Source organism: Ambystoma mexicanum, chromosome 3q, assembly GCF_040938575.1.
Source record: "Ambystoma mexicanum isolate Mex_15411 chromosome 3q, UKY_AmexF1_1, whole genome shotgun sequence".
Taxonomy (NCBI): Eukaryota; Metazoa; Chordata; class Amphibia; order Caudata; family Ambystomatidae; genus Ambystoma; species Ambystoma mexicanum.
This window is the reverse complement of record NC_090926.1, coordinates 189287427-189307619: the sequence shown is the minus strand read 5'-3', so window position 1 is coordinate 189307619 and position 20193 is coordinate 189287427. Positions and strand designations below refer to the sequence as shown.

The 20193-nt window shown below is 45.9% G+C and overlaps 1 protein-coding gene across 3 annotated transcripts in view; it reads right to left on the bottom strand.

The window, feature by feature from the left end:
- The window catches only part of CERS5 (ceramide synthase 5), a 952246-nt gene that overhangs the window by 735467 nt on the left and 196586 nt on the right, over positions 1-20193 (bottom strand). For all 3 annotated transcript variants that reach the window (XM_069653465.1, XM_069653464.1, XM_069653463.1), the window contains exon 2: positions 6619-6724. In XM_069653465.1, coding sequence (XP_069509566.1) covers positions 6619-6724 — 106 coding nt within the window. The remainder of the gene's footprint in view (positions 1-6618; positions 6725-20193) is intronic.

Sequence of the window (20193 nt, the reverse complement as noted above, 5' to 3'; positions counted from 1 at the left end):
CCCCTGCTCAGACAGAAGGTAGGCATGCACCAACATGTGTTACTCCCTCTGGTCCCCCCTTTATGTTCCCTTGTGCCCCCCCATTCTCACACACAGGTGTTGCCTGTTTTGCTTGATTCTTCTACCCGCTCTCCCCTCACCCCACTCAAGCCTACTTCTGCAGGAGTCTGCCCTGATACATTCTGGTTTCACATCCGGTGCAAAACCAGACTTTCTTAGCCATGCAAATTTACGTAGCACCGTGCTAGGTGCCATGGACCTACTGGTACTGTCAGCTGTGTCCAAACCTGATTGAAGGCATTCTCCCGAAGCTTCCTTTCCATCCCTTATAATGGCTAGAAAGCCATCACACTCTTCACGTTCTGGAATGTGTTCAGCTGCCACTGACATGCAGTCCCACAGGGTATATGTGAACCTTGCCAAGGTACAGGTTACATTAGTAGACTTCAAAGCCATACTCCCTGATGTAAAAATCTTCCTAGACCATGCATCCACTTTTTTATCGTCCCTATCTGGAGGGATTGTAGGATATGCAGCATTTCTTGTGGAAGTGGCTGCTTGTACTACCAGACTTTCTGGAGTTGGGCGTTTGCTCAGGTATTCTGGATCAGAATTGCAGGGTCCACATTTAGACACATTTTTTATTTACTGCCGGGATTGCTTCAGGGTGTTCCCATGCAGAATTAACCCTTCTCTGCAAGGCAATGTGAAATGGAAGAATGGGGTCTTGCTGAGGTGTTCCTGATAGAATATCAGTCATGTCATCACCTTGACAGACTGGTGAACTTCTACCCCACCCCATAAATTCGTTAACTCTATTCATAAGTTTTCTGTAACCCGCATCAGCCTGCTCCAATGGGTCTGGCTTATCAAATTCGTACTCTGGAGAAGTGTCCAGACCACTTGCTGTTTACAGACATTCTTGTAAATCTTGAATTTTTGACTGAGGATTAATTAATTCCTCTGGAACAGGTCTTGTGCCAAATTTAACACCTGCATAGGTGACTTCTTCCTCTTCTGATGATTCTCACTCATAGATAGATGACATGGTCCTAAAGAAATCATGTCTACTCTCAGGTTGAAAAACCTTTTCTGGTAATGTAGGTTTTTCCCTTGGGCTTGGGCGTCGACGAAAACGTTGATGGCGCTGATGCCATAACCACAGCCTTCGATGTCGTCGAGGGAACCTTCGACAGCCTCGATGTAATCGTCGAGGGATTTGTGGAAAACTGTCAAAGGAGCTTTTCAAGTTATCGATCGTGAACTCGACTTAACTTCCTTCGAAAGAGTTGTCGACTCGAGAGCCTTCGAAGTCTTCGATGGCATTGATGTCGACTTTGATGGCATATGATGTTTCGACGCCATTATGTTTCCCTCTACCTTCGATTTATGCACCGGAAGGTCTTTTTCACGAGGTGATCAGGAAGAGTCCCTAGATGACACCCTCGATGACTTTTTGTCAGCTTTTCTTGTTTTGGATCTTCCTCGGTCACGTTTGTCGTGAGCAGGGGCATGGTCTTCTTTAGCCTTTTTTGAGGGGGTCTGAGGCGCGTTCTCAAAAATCTTTAGCATGGAAACTCGAAAGGCTTCCCATTTACTCGGGGAGTCATGCTTTGATGGGCATGCTATCACCTCCTCCGAAGAAGTCGAGGAAGAAGAGGGAGATCGATGCCGTCTTTTCTTTGTCTTCGTGGATGACGCAGAAGACTTTCTCGATCTACTCCTCGACCTATGTCTTTTACGGTATTTTTTCGAAGACTCGGCCAGTCTTTCCCCTTCGAAGTAGACTTCGATGAACCCTCCCCCATCGCCAGTTTACCTCTGCGTTTTTTAAGGCCTTATGGGTCATCGACTGGCACGAACCACAGTCTTCAATTTGGTTGTCGGAACCAAAGCACCAAAGACAATTCTTGTGTGGATCAGTCAAAGACATTTTCTTTCCACATTTTAGACACTTTTTAAATCCCGTCTTCGGTGTGGAAGGGTTCGACTAAGACGACATAGCTTTTCTTCATGAAAGACTGAAGCACCGTTTGAAACGATCCGGAAGCTAACGGAAAAACGGAACTGAAGCCAACGGGCGCGCTCGAGGCTCTTATACAGTGGATGACGTCGTTGCTCGACAGATGGCGCTGAGGGACATCGACGCTGCAGCCTTTTTCCGAAGGAGCAAGCTGAAGGTAAGGATATATCTAAGATGAGGAATACGTGGGAGGACACAATCCTTTCGAATGGTCTCTTCTATGGGTTTATTAATAAGAGTGGCCTGTGTGTCAGGCTTGAACCACGAGTTGCGGAGCCAAGCATGCCGCTTGAGTAGTGTGCCCTAGGCCAGGGATCTGCCCGTTGTCTGAGCAGTGTCCAGTGTGTTTTTGATTATATTCTGATTTACTTGCCTGCCCTCGGTCATGATGGTGAGAAGTCTGGTCCTAGCGGGTTCAGGAATCCATTTTGTACGAAGTTTCATTGTGCGTCTGCATTACTGGTAAGCAGCGTGGTGTTATTCGCTATGCATATGATGTATGCAGCTGCCGAGTGAAACGCTTACCTAAGGCGTACAACCGCTTAGATTCCTTATCCGGTGGTGCCTCCCCCGTAGCAAGGGGTACCCTTGCTTGTTTCCGAGTGGTAGTGACAACCAAGGAGTCGGGGGTGGCATTGCCTTTAATATATTGAGGATCTGTAGGAGCTGGCCGAAATAGCTTTTCCACTCTTCGATTCACTGCCCGGGTCTGAGCTGGCTTGACTAGGGAGGGGGCCAACCTTCTCTTAAATTCAGGAGGGGAATGGCTTGGCTTGAGGGGGGTTTCTCTTTGTAAACTGGGAGAAGGCAGTTGGGTATTTGAGGCAAGTGTGGTAGAAGCCTTTGCTTTCTCTATGGAAAATTCAATTGACTTGCTGTTAATGCACGTGCGGCTAAGCTTCCCCAATAAAAGGAAGCACCGTCTGCACTTAAAAAGGGATAAAACAAATGTTTTAGGCCTACAATAAACATTATAAAAATATACTTTGCTGATGGATTCTAAAAAATGTCTTCACCAATAGCCTCAGCTAAGTACAAGGGGAAACGCGTATTTTATTCAGTTGCAAAATTCACTTCTCGGGTTGGTAAAACTGATAAGGATGCCAGATATCTGTTCCTCTCAGATTGTCAGAAGGGTGATCTGGTCACTGTAGCAACATATTACGGCTCTTGTACCCTTGGAAAAATCGTTCTCCAAACCTGTCATCAGGAAGTTGATTTTCACCAATTGCCATTGTGTTCATATTGGTCAATTCAATCTTTTTATTGATGTGGTGTGGTCTGCCTGAGCATCCTCTGGCGGCAGAGCTGCTTACTCGAGGAGCCGCTTACTCGAGTCGTCCACACGACTATGTCATCCGGCGTCTTCTCTCAAATTCCCCTCGTCAGTGCAGGAATTTGTGGGTTACTCGTTCAGACACACTCTCAGTCCACCCAAGGTACTCCATACTCGTTCTTGCTGCCACACCGCACGGCTCCGGTGGTTCACCTGCCGGGCCTCGTCTCACTCGCCAGTGTGGATCTCTGGGTGCCAAATCTGGCATTCTATCTCTCAAAGTGTCCCCAAGCCAACTGTGCGCTGGGACACTATTGAACTCTATAGGCTGTGCAGATATTTCTTTCTGATCATTTCTTGTTCTGACGTACCTCCAGGAGGCTGGTGGTTTCTGCTGTTCGGCTGTTTTCCAGAAGGACTGAATTAAGTTGGGGTCAGAAGCTGTGCTAGGCATTAAAAGGCCCTTCGGTTCGTCATTCCCCTACATACCACACATATTCTTATTCATTTTTCTTTTAACGCGCCACATGCCCCTGGGCCTTAGGGCACACACAAAACAGAAACAGACAAAATCAGGAGAAGAAAAGGTGGGGCTGATGCAGTTAAGCCGGACTCATGTTAAAGAGCATTGTTTTAACAGATCTCTTAAAAGAAAGCAAAAACAGCAGCATATGCAGAGAAAGAGGCAGGGAATTCCAAGCCCTAAAGGCGCAAACATCGAAGCTCCTACATTCCCAAATGTGTTGAGCTTTTAGCGTGGCTGCAAAGGTTTTTGGTCTACGTTGGAGCGCAGACATCTCATAGGTTGAACTGCCGCCAGGCGATTCATCAGGTATGTGGAGTCTTGGCAAATTGCCATTTGTACGTCAATGAAAGCAATTTGTGTGAGATCCTATGTTCGAACAGAAGACAATGCAGGGAGCAGCTAAAGGATGTTACATGGTCATGTTCAGCTAGACCAGGAACTGCTTGAATATTGGCTCGAGAGGTTCCGATTAAGAGACTGTTGAGGTAATCCAGTCTTGCATTAACTAAAGCAGTGGTGAGGAAGGCTCTATTTTTCAGAGACGGGTATGCCTTAATTTGATTGAGCAGCCTTGTAACATAGGAGGAGGATGGGCCACATAAGGTTTCATAGAAAGCGCTGCGTCAAGATGCACTCTCAATGTCTTTACCTGTTTTGCCACAGGTATAACAGTCCATGATAGAAAAGTGACTGGGTTGAGGATCCAGTTTTTTTGTCGAGGCCCAGAAGCGAAGACAAAAAGCTCTGTTTTATCATCATTAAGGGCCAGGGAATTAAACACCATCCATAATTGGATTGCAGAGAAGACTCTGTTCATGACTTTGGAGTCTAGTGTGTTTAAGTGTCTGGGTAGGATGGATGGTGATTTAATTCCCACTTTGAGGGTTTCTTGTGCCCTAAGTGGTAGTTCCCCTCCGGAGGGGTCCCTCTTACCCTGTCCCCTAGGGGGCGTTGAGTGTATCTGGCTCACCTCCCTTATCTAAAAGAGGCTGGCTTCCCCATGGGGAGAGGTGACAAACTCCTTGGAGCCATCACAATAACTCAGCAGTGGCAGCGCTGTGAGGGTGCAGGCAAAAAAAAAATGCACTGAACATGACATCTGGCCCATGAAACTGATGTACCTGAAAGGTAGATTTAACCAAGGTGAAAGGATAGTCTGATCTGGAAAGTTAAAGTCATTAAAACATGGTGTTTCCAAAACAGAAAGGGTATTCGAACAAGTTGGTGTGTCACTATTCTGTACAGCCAGAGCTTAAAAAAAAAAGTGAAGGAAAACTAAATGTTCCCTCACAAATAGTTAAATGCAGATTTAACACTCCGTAAGCAGCAGCAATACTGCAGAGTTTTCTCTTATCAGAAGAAATTGATGTATTCTCCCCTCAGGGGTCGAAACTGGAATTCATGGAGCAAGTGTTATACGTAGCTACTCATTGTGGCCTTGGAGCTGTTCATTTCTCATGAATGAGTTCCCTGAATGTTCAACGTTTAATTAATGGATAATTTAAAGAAATAAGCGTAATGGAAGACAAAAAAAGTGCATGCACTGTATACCCCCCTTACTGTTGATATGTTGCTCTGTCATTCACGCTATAGCTGACGGTTTGTCGATTCTTCTGCCTCTTGCCATTTCTTATTGGATTTGTTTCTGTTTTATTTCCTTTTACATTTCTTTCCTGTCAGTTCTTTTGCTGTTCTGCTACCTTTTGTTTAGTCATTAGCTATAATTGCTGGTACATCCATAACTCGTGCCACTATATTGGTTTCTGTTTCTGGATCAATCTCTGTTGCAGTGTCTTTATGTACACAACATCTTTTAGCTTTGTGGCCATCTCTTTTCTGTGAGGTGATCTTGCTCATTCATCTCAATGTTTCTCTGCTCCACCTGCAGAATGAGGAGCTAATACACCAATCTAACTTTAATATGAGATGTAAACTGTTATCCATCATGCTTTGAAGGTCTTTCTAGAAGTTTTCTACAACTCCTTTTACACAAATGGAGATGCAGATAGGTATGTTTGAAGGGCGCCAGGCGCCAGTCACTAGCAGCCATGAGCACCTCATGGTAGCTAGTGGTGTCACGCTAACTACGAACTCCTAGTCTGTAGCCAGGAGCTAAATAGCTCCCAGTTACCAGCAATTTCGAATTCTGTTGTCTGCAGAGAGAGATATTTTACACCCAACATATCACTGCATCAGTGAAAATTCTTTTTTTAGAGCTACACAAATAAATAATGCTATTGCAAAACAAATCTTAAGAATCCTCACCTTGATGAGGGATATTTAAAAATGAATAAAATCCCTTACTGCACAATTTATTTTAGTTTGTACATCATATGTTTAATAGAAACAAGAGAATAGGGTTTGGACAGGAGCTTCCACAAATGATCAACTGTAATCGCAGAGGAAGGTTTGTGTAACAAAATAAGGCACTATGGATATATTCCATATGGCTAGAAGATGAAAGTTTTCAAGAGTTTAAGAAAAACTGAAATGAGTGGCAGATTTAAAGGTCATTGTGATAGTATCCAAGAAGGGCAATCCTGAGTAACGGAGGTAAGGTGCCAACAAGAATTCTCCACGTGATGGCTATGATTATCTGAGAAAAGATTTCATTACAGACTTTTGTGATTGTTCAAGTGAGGTGTCCTTGGGCCATAGATATAAGGACTCGTGGGAGGCATCCCTGTGTGAAATTTAAGAATCTTGCAATTCAAAATGTAGGGCATGGTCTCAGGAAACTTTAACATGATCCAAGGTATACATATTTATAACAAAGATAACAGATGTTTTTACCTTAGTGATCGATGTAAACACTTTTTCAAGAATTGCATTTGGTTGCGATCTTCGTGGTCCACCAGTCTGAATCCCAAGGTGAATTGCACATGGTTTTGCGATAAATCTGTGAATAAAAAAAATATAAGAAAAGACTGAAGAATAATAACCAATCAGAAGGAAATAGAATCCACTATAGAAACCAACAACTCTCAGCAAAATCACTGTCCCTGCAACCATTCCTTTATAATCACAAACTCAATGCAGCGCAAACAATTATCCAGTCAGTAGTTGCCTGAAAAGTGACAACCCTTCACAATCAGAGGCAATGCCAATTGACTGGGCCCTTGATTCAGAAGGTGTAAGGTAGTCATATTCTGTATTTGTCTTAGCTGTGTCGGGTGGCCATATTCTGCATTTGGCCTATTTGTGTGGTGTAGCCTTATTGTGCATTTTGGCCTAATTGTGTAAGGTAGCCATATTTGCATAATGTGTCATCTAAAATCACTCACTGTGTCCACGCATTTTAGGCCCTGCTCCCTTTTAAATCTAGGTGTTTTCCCAATTCTGTTCTCATTTAGTCTTCCTATACATTTTAGTCCCTGCTCTTCCTTTGAATCTAGGTGATCCGTAGCACTATTCTTGTGCATAGACTGAACCATTGTTGTTTGTACAGAGTACCCATTTCTCCCCTCGCACACTGCACCTTTGCATTTTGGCAGAAGGCACATGGTCATTCCACACACCCTTCACTCACATATAACAAACACTATTGCACAATACCTCTGCCATAAGAATGAAGCTACATTTAACGGCAAAAATTAGAACTGTAGCTTCCCGCATAATTCTCCTTAAACATAATCCAACCTGTTTAGTTAATAGTCCACCTCTGCTGCGCCCATCCACACGCCATTCAGACATGGGTGACGAACAGGGTCTTCACATAACTTTAATGGCTGAAACGCACACAAGCATAAGGGTACCTTCCAATTCTCCACAATTTGAACTCCAGTCCCTGCGAGGGCGTTCAACCAACAATCGCTTTGGAATCATAATTATGGTGAAAGGCGCAATACAAATGTCAAAATGAATGAATGAAGAATGCCTGTGGAAGTCAATTGCTTTACATTTAATTTATTAGACTTATCTGTAGCTCAAGCAAGAGCCCAAAGCTTCTAAGGGTGGAGGCCTTAAATAAAAGACGGACAATATTGAAATCGGTTTACCATCACAGAACAGCAGAGCAGCAGAAAAATAACTCTGTAAACAGTCAAAAAGACATTTTGTAGGTAGAGCATGCAACTTTGAAAAAGATCCCAATCTCAAGAGCAAGGAAGCCAGTGCAGTTGCTCCAAGACGAGTGTTCCTGCCCAAGTAACAAATTGTCCAGCAGCTTGGATAATGCCTCCACAGGAGCAAAAGTGGCCTTCAACCATACATAATTACTGTAATGGTGCAGAAGAACAAGTTACTTACCAACTGTAACGTTCTTTCGACTGGATGTTCCTCCCACGTATTCCTCATCTTATGATAATTCGTTATCTCCAGCTTCGCTGCTTCGGAAAAAACATTTCTCGGCAGAGGGCGTTGTGCTCGAGGTCGTGGCGTCGATTGTCCCTCGACGGTCTCCATACCGTGTCGACGTCACTGATGGTATAAGTAGCTCGAGCCGCGCCCGTTGCTCCAGTTCTGTTTTTTCGATGAAAACATATAGGAGGAACACCCAGGCGTGCCCCATGACTGATATACACTTCGTGAGAGGAAAGTGTAAGAAAACCTAAACTGTACTGCGGGGTAGGATGGGAGGGTCGATGAGGAATACGTGGGAGGAACATCCAGTCGAAAGAACGTTACAGTTGGTAAGTAACTTGTTCTTCGAATGGATTGTGTCCTCCCACGTATTCCTCATCTTATGATAGACTCCCATAGCAGTAGTAATTTTGGAGGTGGGAGTATTAGTTTTCAGTTTTCATGGACAGAATGCAGAACTGCCTTGGCAAATAAACCCTCATTTAAGGAGGCAGTATCCGAATGGTAATGTTTTACAAAAGTGTGTATTGTTTTCCAAGTAGCAGCTGAACAATATCTGCTGCCGGGACTCCCCTCTTTAGAGCCGTAGAAGTAGCCATACCCCTTGTAGAATGGGCACAAAGCCCATCTGGTGGGTTTTTTCCTGCTAACCTGTAGCATTCAGTTATGGCTAAGATGATCCAGTGGGCTATGGTCCGTTTTGTTACAGATAATCCTAGTTTATGACCAGTATAACCCACAAATAGTTGGTCATCTTGCCTCAATTTAGCCATTCTTGAGATATAGAAAGAGCCCTCTTGGGATCTAGTCTCTGCAATCTCTCCTCTTCCTTTCCCAAATGAGGAGGAGGATAAAAAGTTGGTAATATTATCTTTTGCGACAAATGGAAGTCTGAAACTACCTTTGGCAAAAGGAAGGTTTAACTTTCCTTATAAAAAGTAGTAAATGGCGGTTTGCATGAGAGAGCCTGAAGTTCGCCAACCCTGTGGGCTGATGACAAGGCCACCAGAAGTACAGTTTTTAATGTTAAGAGCCTCAATGGGCAGGAGTGCATAGTCTCAAAAGGTATACAAGTCAAGAATTTTAGTACTAGATTTAAGTCCTAAATTGGGACATGAAAAGGTACTGGGGGGTATACATTAGTAAGCCCCTTTAAGAATTGAATGATCAATGGAATTTTGAAATATGAAACCTCTTCTGAGGTGCGCTTGAAAATGGACAGCGCAGCAAGGTATCCTTTAATTGTCCCTATCTGGAGCCCCAGATTGGCTAGATGCAGTAGGAAAGAAAGCACCATTGGGGTGCCACATTGAAAAGGGTCCACATTCTTATCTTTGCACCAGTTACTGAACTTGTTCCAGCGACATCGGTATAAAGATTTTGTTGCTGGCCTTCTGGCCGAAAGCAAGATCTCCATTACGTCATCCGGAAGATCCCAATCCTTGTATCTCAACCTCTCAGAAACCATGCGTGAAGGTTGAGTGTCTTGACCTCTGGATGGAGAACCCGACCTTCCTCTTGCGAGAGAAGATCCTCTCTTTGCGGAAGACGTATTGGAGGGCAGATGGACATGTCTAGAAGGTCCGGGTACCACGTCTTCCTGGCCCAATCCGGGGCAATTAGGATCATGGTTTTCCTGAACTTTCTCAACCTCCTGAATACTTGAGGAATTACGGGTACTGGGGGAAACGCGTACAGCAGTGGAAACTTCAACTCCACTACGAATGCGTCTCCCAGAGCTCCTCTTTGAAGAAATTCCCTTGAGCAGTACTACTCCCACTTCCGATTGATCACAGTGGCGAACAGATCCACTTGAGGGGTTCCGCAAAGGGCAAATATCTCTTGAAGGACTTCCTGAGCCAGCTCCCACTCGTGGGAGACTGTGCTCTGCCTGCTCAGAGCGTCTGCCGCCGTGTTTTGCTCTCCGGCTAGGTGAATTGCCGATAGAGAGATTCCTTCTCGTATTGCCCAGAACCAGAGCTGCATTGCCTCTCTGCACAGTGGTAGTGACCCCACTCCTCCTCTCTTGTTGAGGTAGTACATGGCCACTGTGTTGTCCGTCATTATCAGAACATTCTTTCCCTGTACAGATGGCAGAAAGGCATTCAGCGCTAGTCTGATTGCCCTCAGCTCCAATAGGTTGATGTGTAGTTTGGACTCCGATGGAGACCAACGACCGCTGATTGTCAGATCGTTGGTGTGTGCTCCCCACCCCGTGAGTGAGGCGTCCGTCACTACTGTTATCTCCGGCTATGGTTGCCAAAAGGATTCTCCCTTGAGAATGTTGTCGTTGCAAGCCCACCATAGTAGATCCTGAGCAACTGCGCTCGGGACTTGCAGAAGATCCGACATATTCCCTGAGAACTGGGACCACTGAGTTCTGAGTGCCCATTGAAGGGATCTCATTCTCAGTCTGGCCTCTGGTACTAGGAAAATGCAGGATGCCATGAGGCCTAGCAACCTGATAAAATCGAAGGCCGGTAGACATTGGGCATTCTGGAATGTTGTTACCATCTGCAGAATGTGGAGAGCTCTCACCTCGGGAGGCGAGGCTTTTCCAGAGGAAGTATCCAAGACTGCTCCGATAAACTGGAGCTTTTGGGATGGTATCATGTGGGACTTCTTGAAATTGAGGGAGAAGCCCAGTTTGTGAAGGAAGTGGCAGGTGATCGAAAGATGTTCCTGAGTCTGTTCCGGAGAACGTGCTCTGATCAACCAATCGTCCAGGTAGGGGTAGATGTGAATCCCCCCCTCTCCTGAGACTCGCTGCCACAACCGCCATTAGTTTGGTGAAAACCCTCGGGGCGGAGGTCAACCCGAATGGCAGAACTCGAAACTGATAATGAGAATTGCCAATCGTGAACCTCAGGTACTTTCTGTGCCCTGTATGGATTGGCACATGAAAGTAAGCATCCTGAAGGTCCAATGATACCAACCAGTCTTGGAGTTGTAGAGCCTGAAGGATCTGAGAAAGGGTCACCATCTTGAACTTGTCCTTCCTGAGGAACTTGTTCAAGTTTCTTAAGTCCAAGATGGGTCTCAATCATCCGTCCTTTTTTCGGATGAGAAAGTATGGGGAGTACCAACCCCTGTTCCTCTCCACTACAGGTACCTATTCTATGGCACCTTTCTCTAGCAGAGTTAAAATTTCCTGCAACAGGAGCAGGTCTGAAATTTTTACGGAGTTGGCTCCCGGTGGATGATTCTGAGGCCTTTTTAGAAAGGGGAGACAGTAACCTTGAGCTACTGTTTCCAGTGCCCAAATATCTGAGGTAATGCCTCGCCATTCCTTCAGATGTTGAGATCCTGCCTCCAACTGGTGTCTTGTGGAGCAGGGTCTCAGAGATTTGGAGGCGGCTGCAGGAGTGGCTGAGGGCAAAGTTGACGCTCCTGAGGCTGATTTCACACCTCTACCTCGTCCACCACAAGGGAAATTTTTTCTACCTCTTTGAGAAGCCTGTCCTCTTCCTCTACCAAATGAGGAGTAGTAGCGAAAAGAACGACCTCTCCAGGAAGATGATCCTGAATAGGTTTTCTGAGGCTGGCGCATAGAGGCACTAAGAGATTTAGCTGCCGCTTTCGAGGTCTGGAGTTTTTCTAGGCTTTCGTCAGCCTTACTGCCAAATAGCCTCGAGCCATCAAAGGGCATGTTAAGGAGTCTGGATTGCACATCCTGTGCAAACCCCGACTTCCTCAACCACGCAAATCTGCGCAACACATTGCTTGTAGCCATGGATCTGCTGATGCTATCAGCAGTATCCAGTCCAGACTGGAGACATTCCCCCATTGCCTCCTTTCCGTCTTTGACTATATTCAGGAAGCCTTCCCTTTCCTCGCCTTCCGGAATATGCTCAGCCGCCACCGAAATACAGTCCCACAGGGTATGGGTAAACCTGGCCAGGACATTTGTCAATTTCAGGGCCATGCTACCTGAGGTGAAAACTTTACGGGCCCAGGCATCAACCTTCTTGTCCTCTCTATCCCGAGGGATAGTGGGATATGCAGTTTGTTTTGCTATGGATGCAGCCTGAATAACCAGACTTTCTGGAGTCGGATGCCTGTTTAAATATTCAGGATCCGTACCAGCTGGTCTGTATTTCTTTGGGAAATTACTATTTCTAGCAGCAATGCTATCAGGATTTTCCCAATTTTTTTCTACTGTTCTCTGAAGAGCCCTATGAAAGGGGAGAACTGGGTCTTTTTGGGGACCTTTGACAATTATATCTGTCATGTCGTCCTGTTCAAACACGGGTGAAGTGTTACCCCCAACCCATGTATTCTACTACCCTGTTCATAAGACCTCTGTACCCTAAGTCTGCATGTTCTGCAGGGTCAGGTTTGGCAAATTCTAACTCTGGGGAGGTGTCAATTCCATTAGCAGAGTGTAGAGTATCACTCAGGTCTCTCATTCTAGATTCCTGATCGTTGAGTTCCTCAGGAACTTGTCTTGTGCCATATGAAACTCCAAAGGGAGTGACTTTGTCTTCCTCCGAGCCAGATTCCTCATAAATTGAGGACATAGCTTTAAAAAAATCTGTTCTGGGCAACGGAGTAAATCTCCTTTCTTCCTCAACAATTTCCTTCGAAGGAATAGAAAAATCCTTCGAGGTTGTCGACGGGAACTTCGAAGACTTCGAAGAAGGCTTCGATACAGGTGTCGAAGACGCTCTTGGCTTCGATGCCGAAGCAGTCGACGCCGATGGCGTCGATGAAGCCGTCAAAGCCTTCGATGACTTGAGCTTTTTATGAGGCACCGGAGATGTGCTCGACTCTCGAGGCGTCTTCGAGAGTCGAAGACTCCCCGAGAGTCGAGGAGTCTTCGACTCTCGAGGAGCCTTTGACGACTTAGCGTCGACTCGAGTATCTTCGATACTACTGGCTTTTATCAAGGTAGTTCTCGACTTCTTTGTCCTCCAATGGAGCGACCTTAGAGGAATGGCTCTTCCGAGGTTCTTTCGAGGGGGTCGGGCCGCATTCTCGAAAACCTCCATCATCTTTTTACAGAATTCCTCCCATTTTCTGGGGGAATCCTATTTTGTCGGACATCGAATTTCTTCGGTCGACTCAGAAGATGATGACGATGAGGGAGATCTATGTCTCCTCTTCAGTTTTTTTTGACAAGGAAGAAGAGTGTCTCGATCTACTCCTAGATCGAGATCTCTTGGAGTGCCTATGTCGATCCGATTCTTTCGAATCGGTCGCTTTCTTATGTTTTTGGACACAGCCTTCTTAGAGGCTTCCCTCCCCACCGACAGTTTACCTCTCCTCTCACGAAGGGCCTTCTCGGTCATGGACCGGCAGGAACCACAGTCGTCGGTTCGGTGACTAGAACCGAGACACCAGAGACAAACTCAGTGAGGATCCGTGATCAACATTTTCAATCAACAATCGATACACTTCTTGAACCCAGTCTTCGGTGTCGAAGGAGTCGAAGATGACATTTCCACGAAGAAAATCTCGGAGCGCGCCGTTCACGATAGCAAAGCGATCGGAAAAACGGAACTGGAGCAACGGGCGCGGCTCGATCTACTTATACCATCAGTGACGTCGACATGGTACGGAGACCGCCGAGGGACAATCAACGCCACGACCTCGAGCACAACGCCCTCTGCCGAGAATTTATTTTTCCGAAGCAGCGAAGCTGGAGATAACGAATTATTATAAGATGAGGAATATGTGGGAGGACACAATCCATTCGAAGTAAGACTCAGACACAATAGTGGCATATTTTTGGGTACAGAGCTTTATTAATCAAGAAAGGGTTAGAAAAATGCCTCTCTATCCCTAAAGCCAAGAGGGGGTTCCCTGCCTCAAAGAAAACTTGTGAAATTGTCAGCATATTCCAAAACCAAAAAGTCAGCCACTGTCATGTCTAAAAAATAAATGCCTACCTCTGTCCCCAACATTAATAACAAACCAACTGTGCAAGATTGATCTCTTCTCAAAGTACAGTGTGCATGGTGGTTCCAACCAACAGAGAAGTTCCCAGTCTCTCTGGTAATAAAAAGTGGTGAAATAAACAATTTTCACAAATATAGGGTTCCAAGGCTAGGGTTGCGATCCTTTCCCCTAGACTTCTTCTTAAGCTACTTTCCTTCCTTCTGGGCTTCAGAGCCCTGTATCCTTTTTAGGTAATTGTCACATGGCAATTCACAAGGATAGACTTCTCAGTTTCACAGTTCTTTATCCCATCAACTTGGCACACTTCCCTAGCAAGCATAGGATATGGCATCCAGTGATAACGAAAAGATAAAAACATATATATATGGGGCTGGGGTAAGGGCTTAAAAACGGTGGTGTGAGGGTTGATGTAGGGTTAAAAACAAACAAAAATGGGGAATTTGGGCCCCAACCCCATATTTAAAAACAAAATCAGCATTTTTTTCAGTAAACATGTTTTGTTAAAAAATGTTGTAGTTATTTATTCGTTAATATCACAGTGAACGGATTACTTTCTTCTAATTAGTTATTTACAGTCCCAGGGTTCTTGACTGACTTCCCAAAATCTCATGTGGGTGTGCGTCCCAGACTCACAATATTCTGAACAGCTTGCTTTACTATCCTGCCAAGCAATTGTCCTCTCATGGACTGTTTCTTACATGATCCCAGACCCTCTTATTCCTTTTTACTTAATGCTTTTGCCTTTCACATGGATGCAGGCCCGAAACTCGCAATGCAGCGTTGTATCCGCTTGGTTTACTCCCCTGCCAAGCATACTATTCTTCCTTGTTTGCTACTTTATCAATCAGGTCCCAGACCCTTTTATTCTTGGCTTTTCATGTGGGCACGGGTCCCAGACTTACAACCCATGATCGCATCGATTTGGTACACTTTCCTGCCAAACATATAATTCCTCTTCCCCGATCCTGCCTGTTCTCTGGGTCCCAGGCACTCTAATACTTTGCCTTTCATATGGGTGCCTGCCCAGACCTGCAATCTCATGCCATGGTCCCAGACCATCTTGTTAAAGCTTCTGCTTTCACCGCCTTGCTTCCCCGGACCACTAACGCCTCTCGTAACCTGTGTAACCATTTGTTGGTTTGTTTCTCGCAGGTACCAGCGTTTCCCAAGCAGCTGTGTTGCTTCTCGAAGCTCCGGTAGCGTTCAGGTTGTCGGCAGGGTCCGCAGCGGCCCTGCAAACATTTGACTGTGCTCAGGTGCATGTCCTCTTGCTCGGATGCTTTGTCGGGGTATGCTGTTCCCAGGGCTACGTCACGGTAGCGGCCCGAGTAGACCTTCAGTCTTGGACCACATTCAGGATCTCCTCCGTTCACAGGTTCCCTTTTGGCTCTAGTGTGCTCAGCCGGTGCACAACTCCTGTAGTTCCCCCTCAAAGGACAGTTCTCCACTAGCATCCGAGCCGAGTTCCTTTTGAACTCCTGCGCTGATTGTTGTATTCATTTGAGCCAGCCAGCTTCTTTGAGAAGCTAGACCACTCACTCTAGTTCACGAGAGAGAGATCCTCTGTCCGTCTTCACAGTACATATTTTAAAACCAGATACAACATGCTTAGTATTCTTTGGTATTTTCGTCTTGTCAAGTATATTAGGTTGACTGACTTGACAACAGAACATATTGGTTCCAGATAAGGGGGAGGAGGATTGGTATTGGAGAAGGGGTTGGCTGCACTGAAGAGAGGGCATACCGCTTTCACAGTTTTGCTACGTTAAGGCATTTCTTAAGCACATCATACGCCAAATAGGGCATTCTTGGTGCTATGGGAACCAGCTGGAAAGGAAGGAAAAGGAAAAGAAAAAGACACAAAGGATTTAAGAGCACAACGTAAAGGCAGATGATCTTGCCTCTCCCAGAGTGATGGAGGCAGGGCGTTCCAAAGGCATGCAGTGGAAACGGAGAAGTAAGGGCCACCAATGCAGGACCGGTTGAAGTGGATGACAAGATATACGGCTAGCCGCCGAAGAGCGAAGGCAGCATGTAGGGACATAAGGGCAGAATTTAGCCTGCAAGTACTCAGGAATGGACTTGTAAAAAGCCAGATAGACAATACATAGGGCGTTGAAGTTTACCCGCTTGGCCACGGAGAGCCAATGAAGCGAATCTAGGAGAATGGTAGCTGAGGTGAAACGGGAGGCTACCCTGGCTGCCACGTTCTGCAGAATGTGCAGCCATTGAAGATATGCCGGTTGAGCCAAGTAAAGGGTGTTGCAGTAGTCCAGCGAGCCAGACGTAAGGGCTGAGACTACAATGGGCAAAGGTGGGGAGGTAGGTAAGGCAAAACTTGGCTTAAAGTCTGAAGTTTAAAAATGTACAGACTAGCAAACTGCCCTCACTTGTGCCTCCATAAAGAGGGAGGCAGAAAGCTTCACCCCCAAATCCTTGACAACCAAGCTGGGGGTAGGCAAAAGGACCAAGCTCAGGGGCCCAAAAATCGGCAGACCACAGATGGGCATCCCTTGCCTACCCCATCAAAAGCACCTCTGTTTTGTCGCCGTTAAGGCAAACTAGTTGCTGGACATCCAAATGTGGATAGCAAGCAGACATGAGGTACAAGAGAAAGATAGATCGAGCCGAACCAGGATCCAAGTGTCATCTCCCTACACTTGCGCGATCTAAATGACACCTGGCCTAGTAGGATTGTTGTCCGTCTTCCTCTTGTTCCCCCTCCCTGCCTCGTCGCGCCTTGAAACACTTGTGTATAGGCGCGTTACAAATGCCATATCATATCCGTATAAGAGTAACACTGAAACCCAAAAGAGTGAATCAGTTTAATGTGTACATACAGCCTTTAGTTAAAGAGGAGAGGAGAAAGAGCAGAGCCCGGGAGGTTCACGCCTTGAAACACTTGTGTATAGGCGCGTTATAAATGCCATATCATATCCGTATAAGAGTAACACTGAAACCCAAAAGAGTGAATCAGTTTAATGTGTACATACAGCCTTTAGTTAAAGAGGAGAGGAGAAAGAGCAGAGCCCGGGAGGTTCACGCCTTGAAACACTTGTGTATAGGCGCGTTATAAATGCCATAGCATATCATACCATACACCACAGGTGATAGGAATATCAGATGATGTGAAAGGAGAGAGAAAGAGGGACTGAACTGTCAGAGAGAAAAGGGCGGAACCAGTTGAGGACAGAGCCCGCAATACCAGCCGAGGCGAGCCCGTCTACAGGGATGGTATGGGCCCAGATCGGCAATCTGGGCCAGGTCGTCCATGACAAAGACAAGCACAAACTCGGTACCAGGGCTGGGCCGGAAACAGACTTAAAAACAAGTGAAAAGTCACCCCCAATCCCAAAGGGGGCTTCATTACCCATGTAATCCTCCCTCAGTGCACCACCCCCAGTGTGATTATTGTACTGTGGACACACCGCACTGGCCCCGTGCGAAAGGCCTCCCCCTAGGGGAGAAGGGGCAACATCGTCAGATTCAACACATTACCTATATTTAGAACGCTGTAGTGACAACTGTACTGCTACGTCCAGAATATCATATCCTCCATGCTTGTGGGACATTCAGTTTTTGACACACTAAGAAAGAGTCCTTTAATTTTTACAGGAGGGCGGCAGATGCAGAGTCACTGCTCCACCAGCCCAGGCCATAGCCCTCAGATCTTTTCTATCCACTGAGGTCAATACCAGACTGATAACCAAGTTGTGTAAGAGGAGGGAGCGCAGACATATGGAGCAAAGGGGTCTCTAGAGTAGGATTACAGTAGTCACTACAGTGAGCAACATTTCCATACTCCTACATCCCGTTATCTTCCATTAATATTGAAGATTTACCAAGTACCAACACAATGTGGCAGAACAGCCCTACTAACCACTTGGCTAAAAAGGTTTTTGAACTCACACTGTCCAAATGGAGCATCTGCTCTGGAGCAGCATTTAAAACAATGCAACCAGAAGGCAGGCAGCGTTCCAGTCGTGACTGCCTTAGCAATAAAGTCCCAATTAACATGCTCTTGCAAAGCAACCAAAGCCCTTACCATGTGGCCATGGATGGATCCCTTTTTGGAGGGTGGGGGGTTTGGGTTGGAGCAGTATCCACTGCACAGAGTAGCTCTCAGTGATGCAGTAAACTATCCGCTTACCAATGGTAACCTGGATGGCTGGAAAGCCCATATTGCACCCTAAATAGTCTCTAAGAAGTCCTAAAGTCTTTGGTCCTGATCAGAAAGAATTTGCAAGCCCTTCCCTCATCTAGGCAATGGAGATGTCTTTCTGCCTTGGGAGAAATGTTCAGAAAGAACACAGGGAGAGTGATCCCTTGATTCAAGTGAAAAATCAGAAACCTTTGGTAGGAAGAAAGGGTGAGTCCACAAGACCTCTTTCAACTAATGCAACACCCTTAATGGCTCCCCAACCGAAAGGACAAGGATTTCTCCAATTCACCTTGGAGATGCTATGGCTACCATGAAATCAACCTTCCAGGAAACTATTCCTATATTTCAGATTGCCATCGGCTATGAGGTCTTAAGGCAGATGGCCGTACGCACCACATGTCATGTAGGATAAACCCGCCATTTAGGTGTGAAAAGAGGGAACAGGTAGAAGAGCTGTTTACCCACGTGTTTGGTATCGGAAAACACTTTTGGTCTGAAATGAGGTAGGTACCCATTTCCGAAAGACTGATCCTACAGGACATGATCCAGGAAAGCCAAAAGCAGAAACTGACCAATTTGGACTTGAAACCTACGGGCATGTCCCAAAATATGTGCATTACTCTGTGCCAAAATAATTTCCACCAGCTCCCAGTATGGCAGAACACTGCTCTGGTACCACACTGGTAAGCCCATAGATTGAGGAAGGGTGTTCTTCCCATCTGCAACAGAAGGTCTCATCTGTCTGGTAGATGCACCAAAGTGGAGCCCGATAGGAACATGAGGTAGAAAAACTCTCATCTGGCCAGCCACCAGAGAGCAAGTAGGATCAAGGAACAGCTACTTGCATCCTGAAACTTCAGGAGTGTCCGATAATTAAGCAGAAGGGGGGAAAGCCGGTGTGCATCCCTTCTCAGGGCATCGCCAGAGAGTCACCAAAGAACCCAGTCCCAGGGCTTTCCATGATGGGTACAGAGCATTTCCTGTTCTGATGCACACTAAAAAGAGAACCATGTGGAAAGGTCAAGTGAGAAAACAAATCCTGTAACACTTCAGATTCAGTTCCCACTCGTGATCGCTGAAGCAAGGGTCTGTGAGTTGACTTTGTGGTTTTCTAGGCCAGTGAACCTTATCGCCTGGAGGAAGATTACCCGTCAAAGTGACCACTCCCACATTTCTCGTACCTCCCCATTTGCTCAAATAAAGCATTCCTAGTTAAATTGCCGGTTTGCATTTGGACAGATTCGTTCTTGATGTTGGGCAGGAGGGCTTCAAGGGTTAGGAAGATTGCCCTTAGCTGAAGATGTCGCTGATGAGCTCCCCATCATAGAAAGGAAGTGTGTCCATTGTGATGGAAACCTGCGGGATGGGATCTGAAAATGGCACCTCTCCCAAAAGGTTCCCCTGTCTGGACCACGAGACCAGACTTCTGGCATTCCTTCTGGAATTGCCAAGGCCACTGATCGAGGATCCGAGGCCTGGAACCACAAGCTGCTCACAGAGAGCCGGGTACTGATCTTCTTTGGGCATGCTAAAGAGACTGCCAGAAAGAAGGAGGCCATGAGTCCCAGCAGTCACTGAGACCACCAGGTTGAAAGCAGTCTCTGGATGAGGAACGAGCATGTGGCAGCGAAGGGGAATTACCACCAAATAAAAAATTTTAAAAAATCACATGTGTTCTAGCCAAATGGCAACATGCAAGCAAGCATCCTTAAAGTCCACTGTACAGATTCATATCACCGATGAAGGGCAGACTGGATCTGGGAAAATGTCATCATCTTGAACTTCTCTTTGGGCAAGTACATGTTGAAACCAATATGGTGCACAGGCTGGCCTGATTGTACAGTACAGTGGGCTGCCCAACAAAAAATTACAAAAGTAATCCAAAAAAAGAGCATACACCAAGCAAGAAACACAATTTATTCTGGATCTAGTTACAGCTGGGAAAGCAAAATTCATACAGAATGCGCAACAGAACTGCATGAAAGGCGCCGTCAAAGATATGC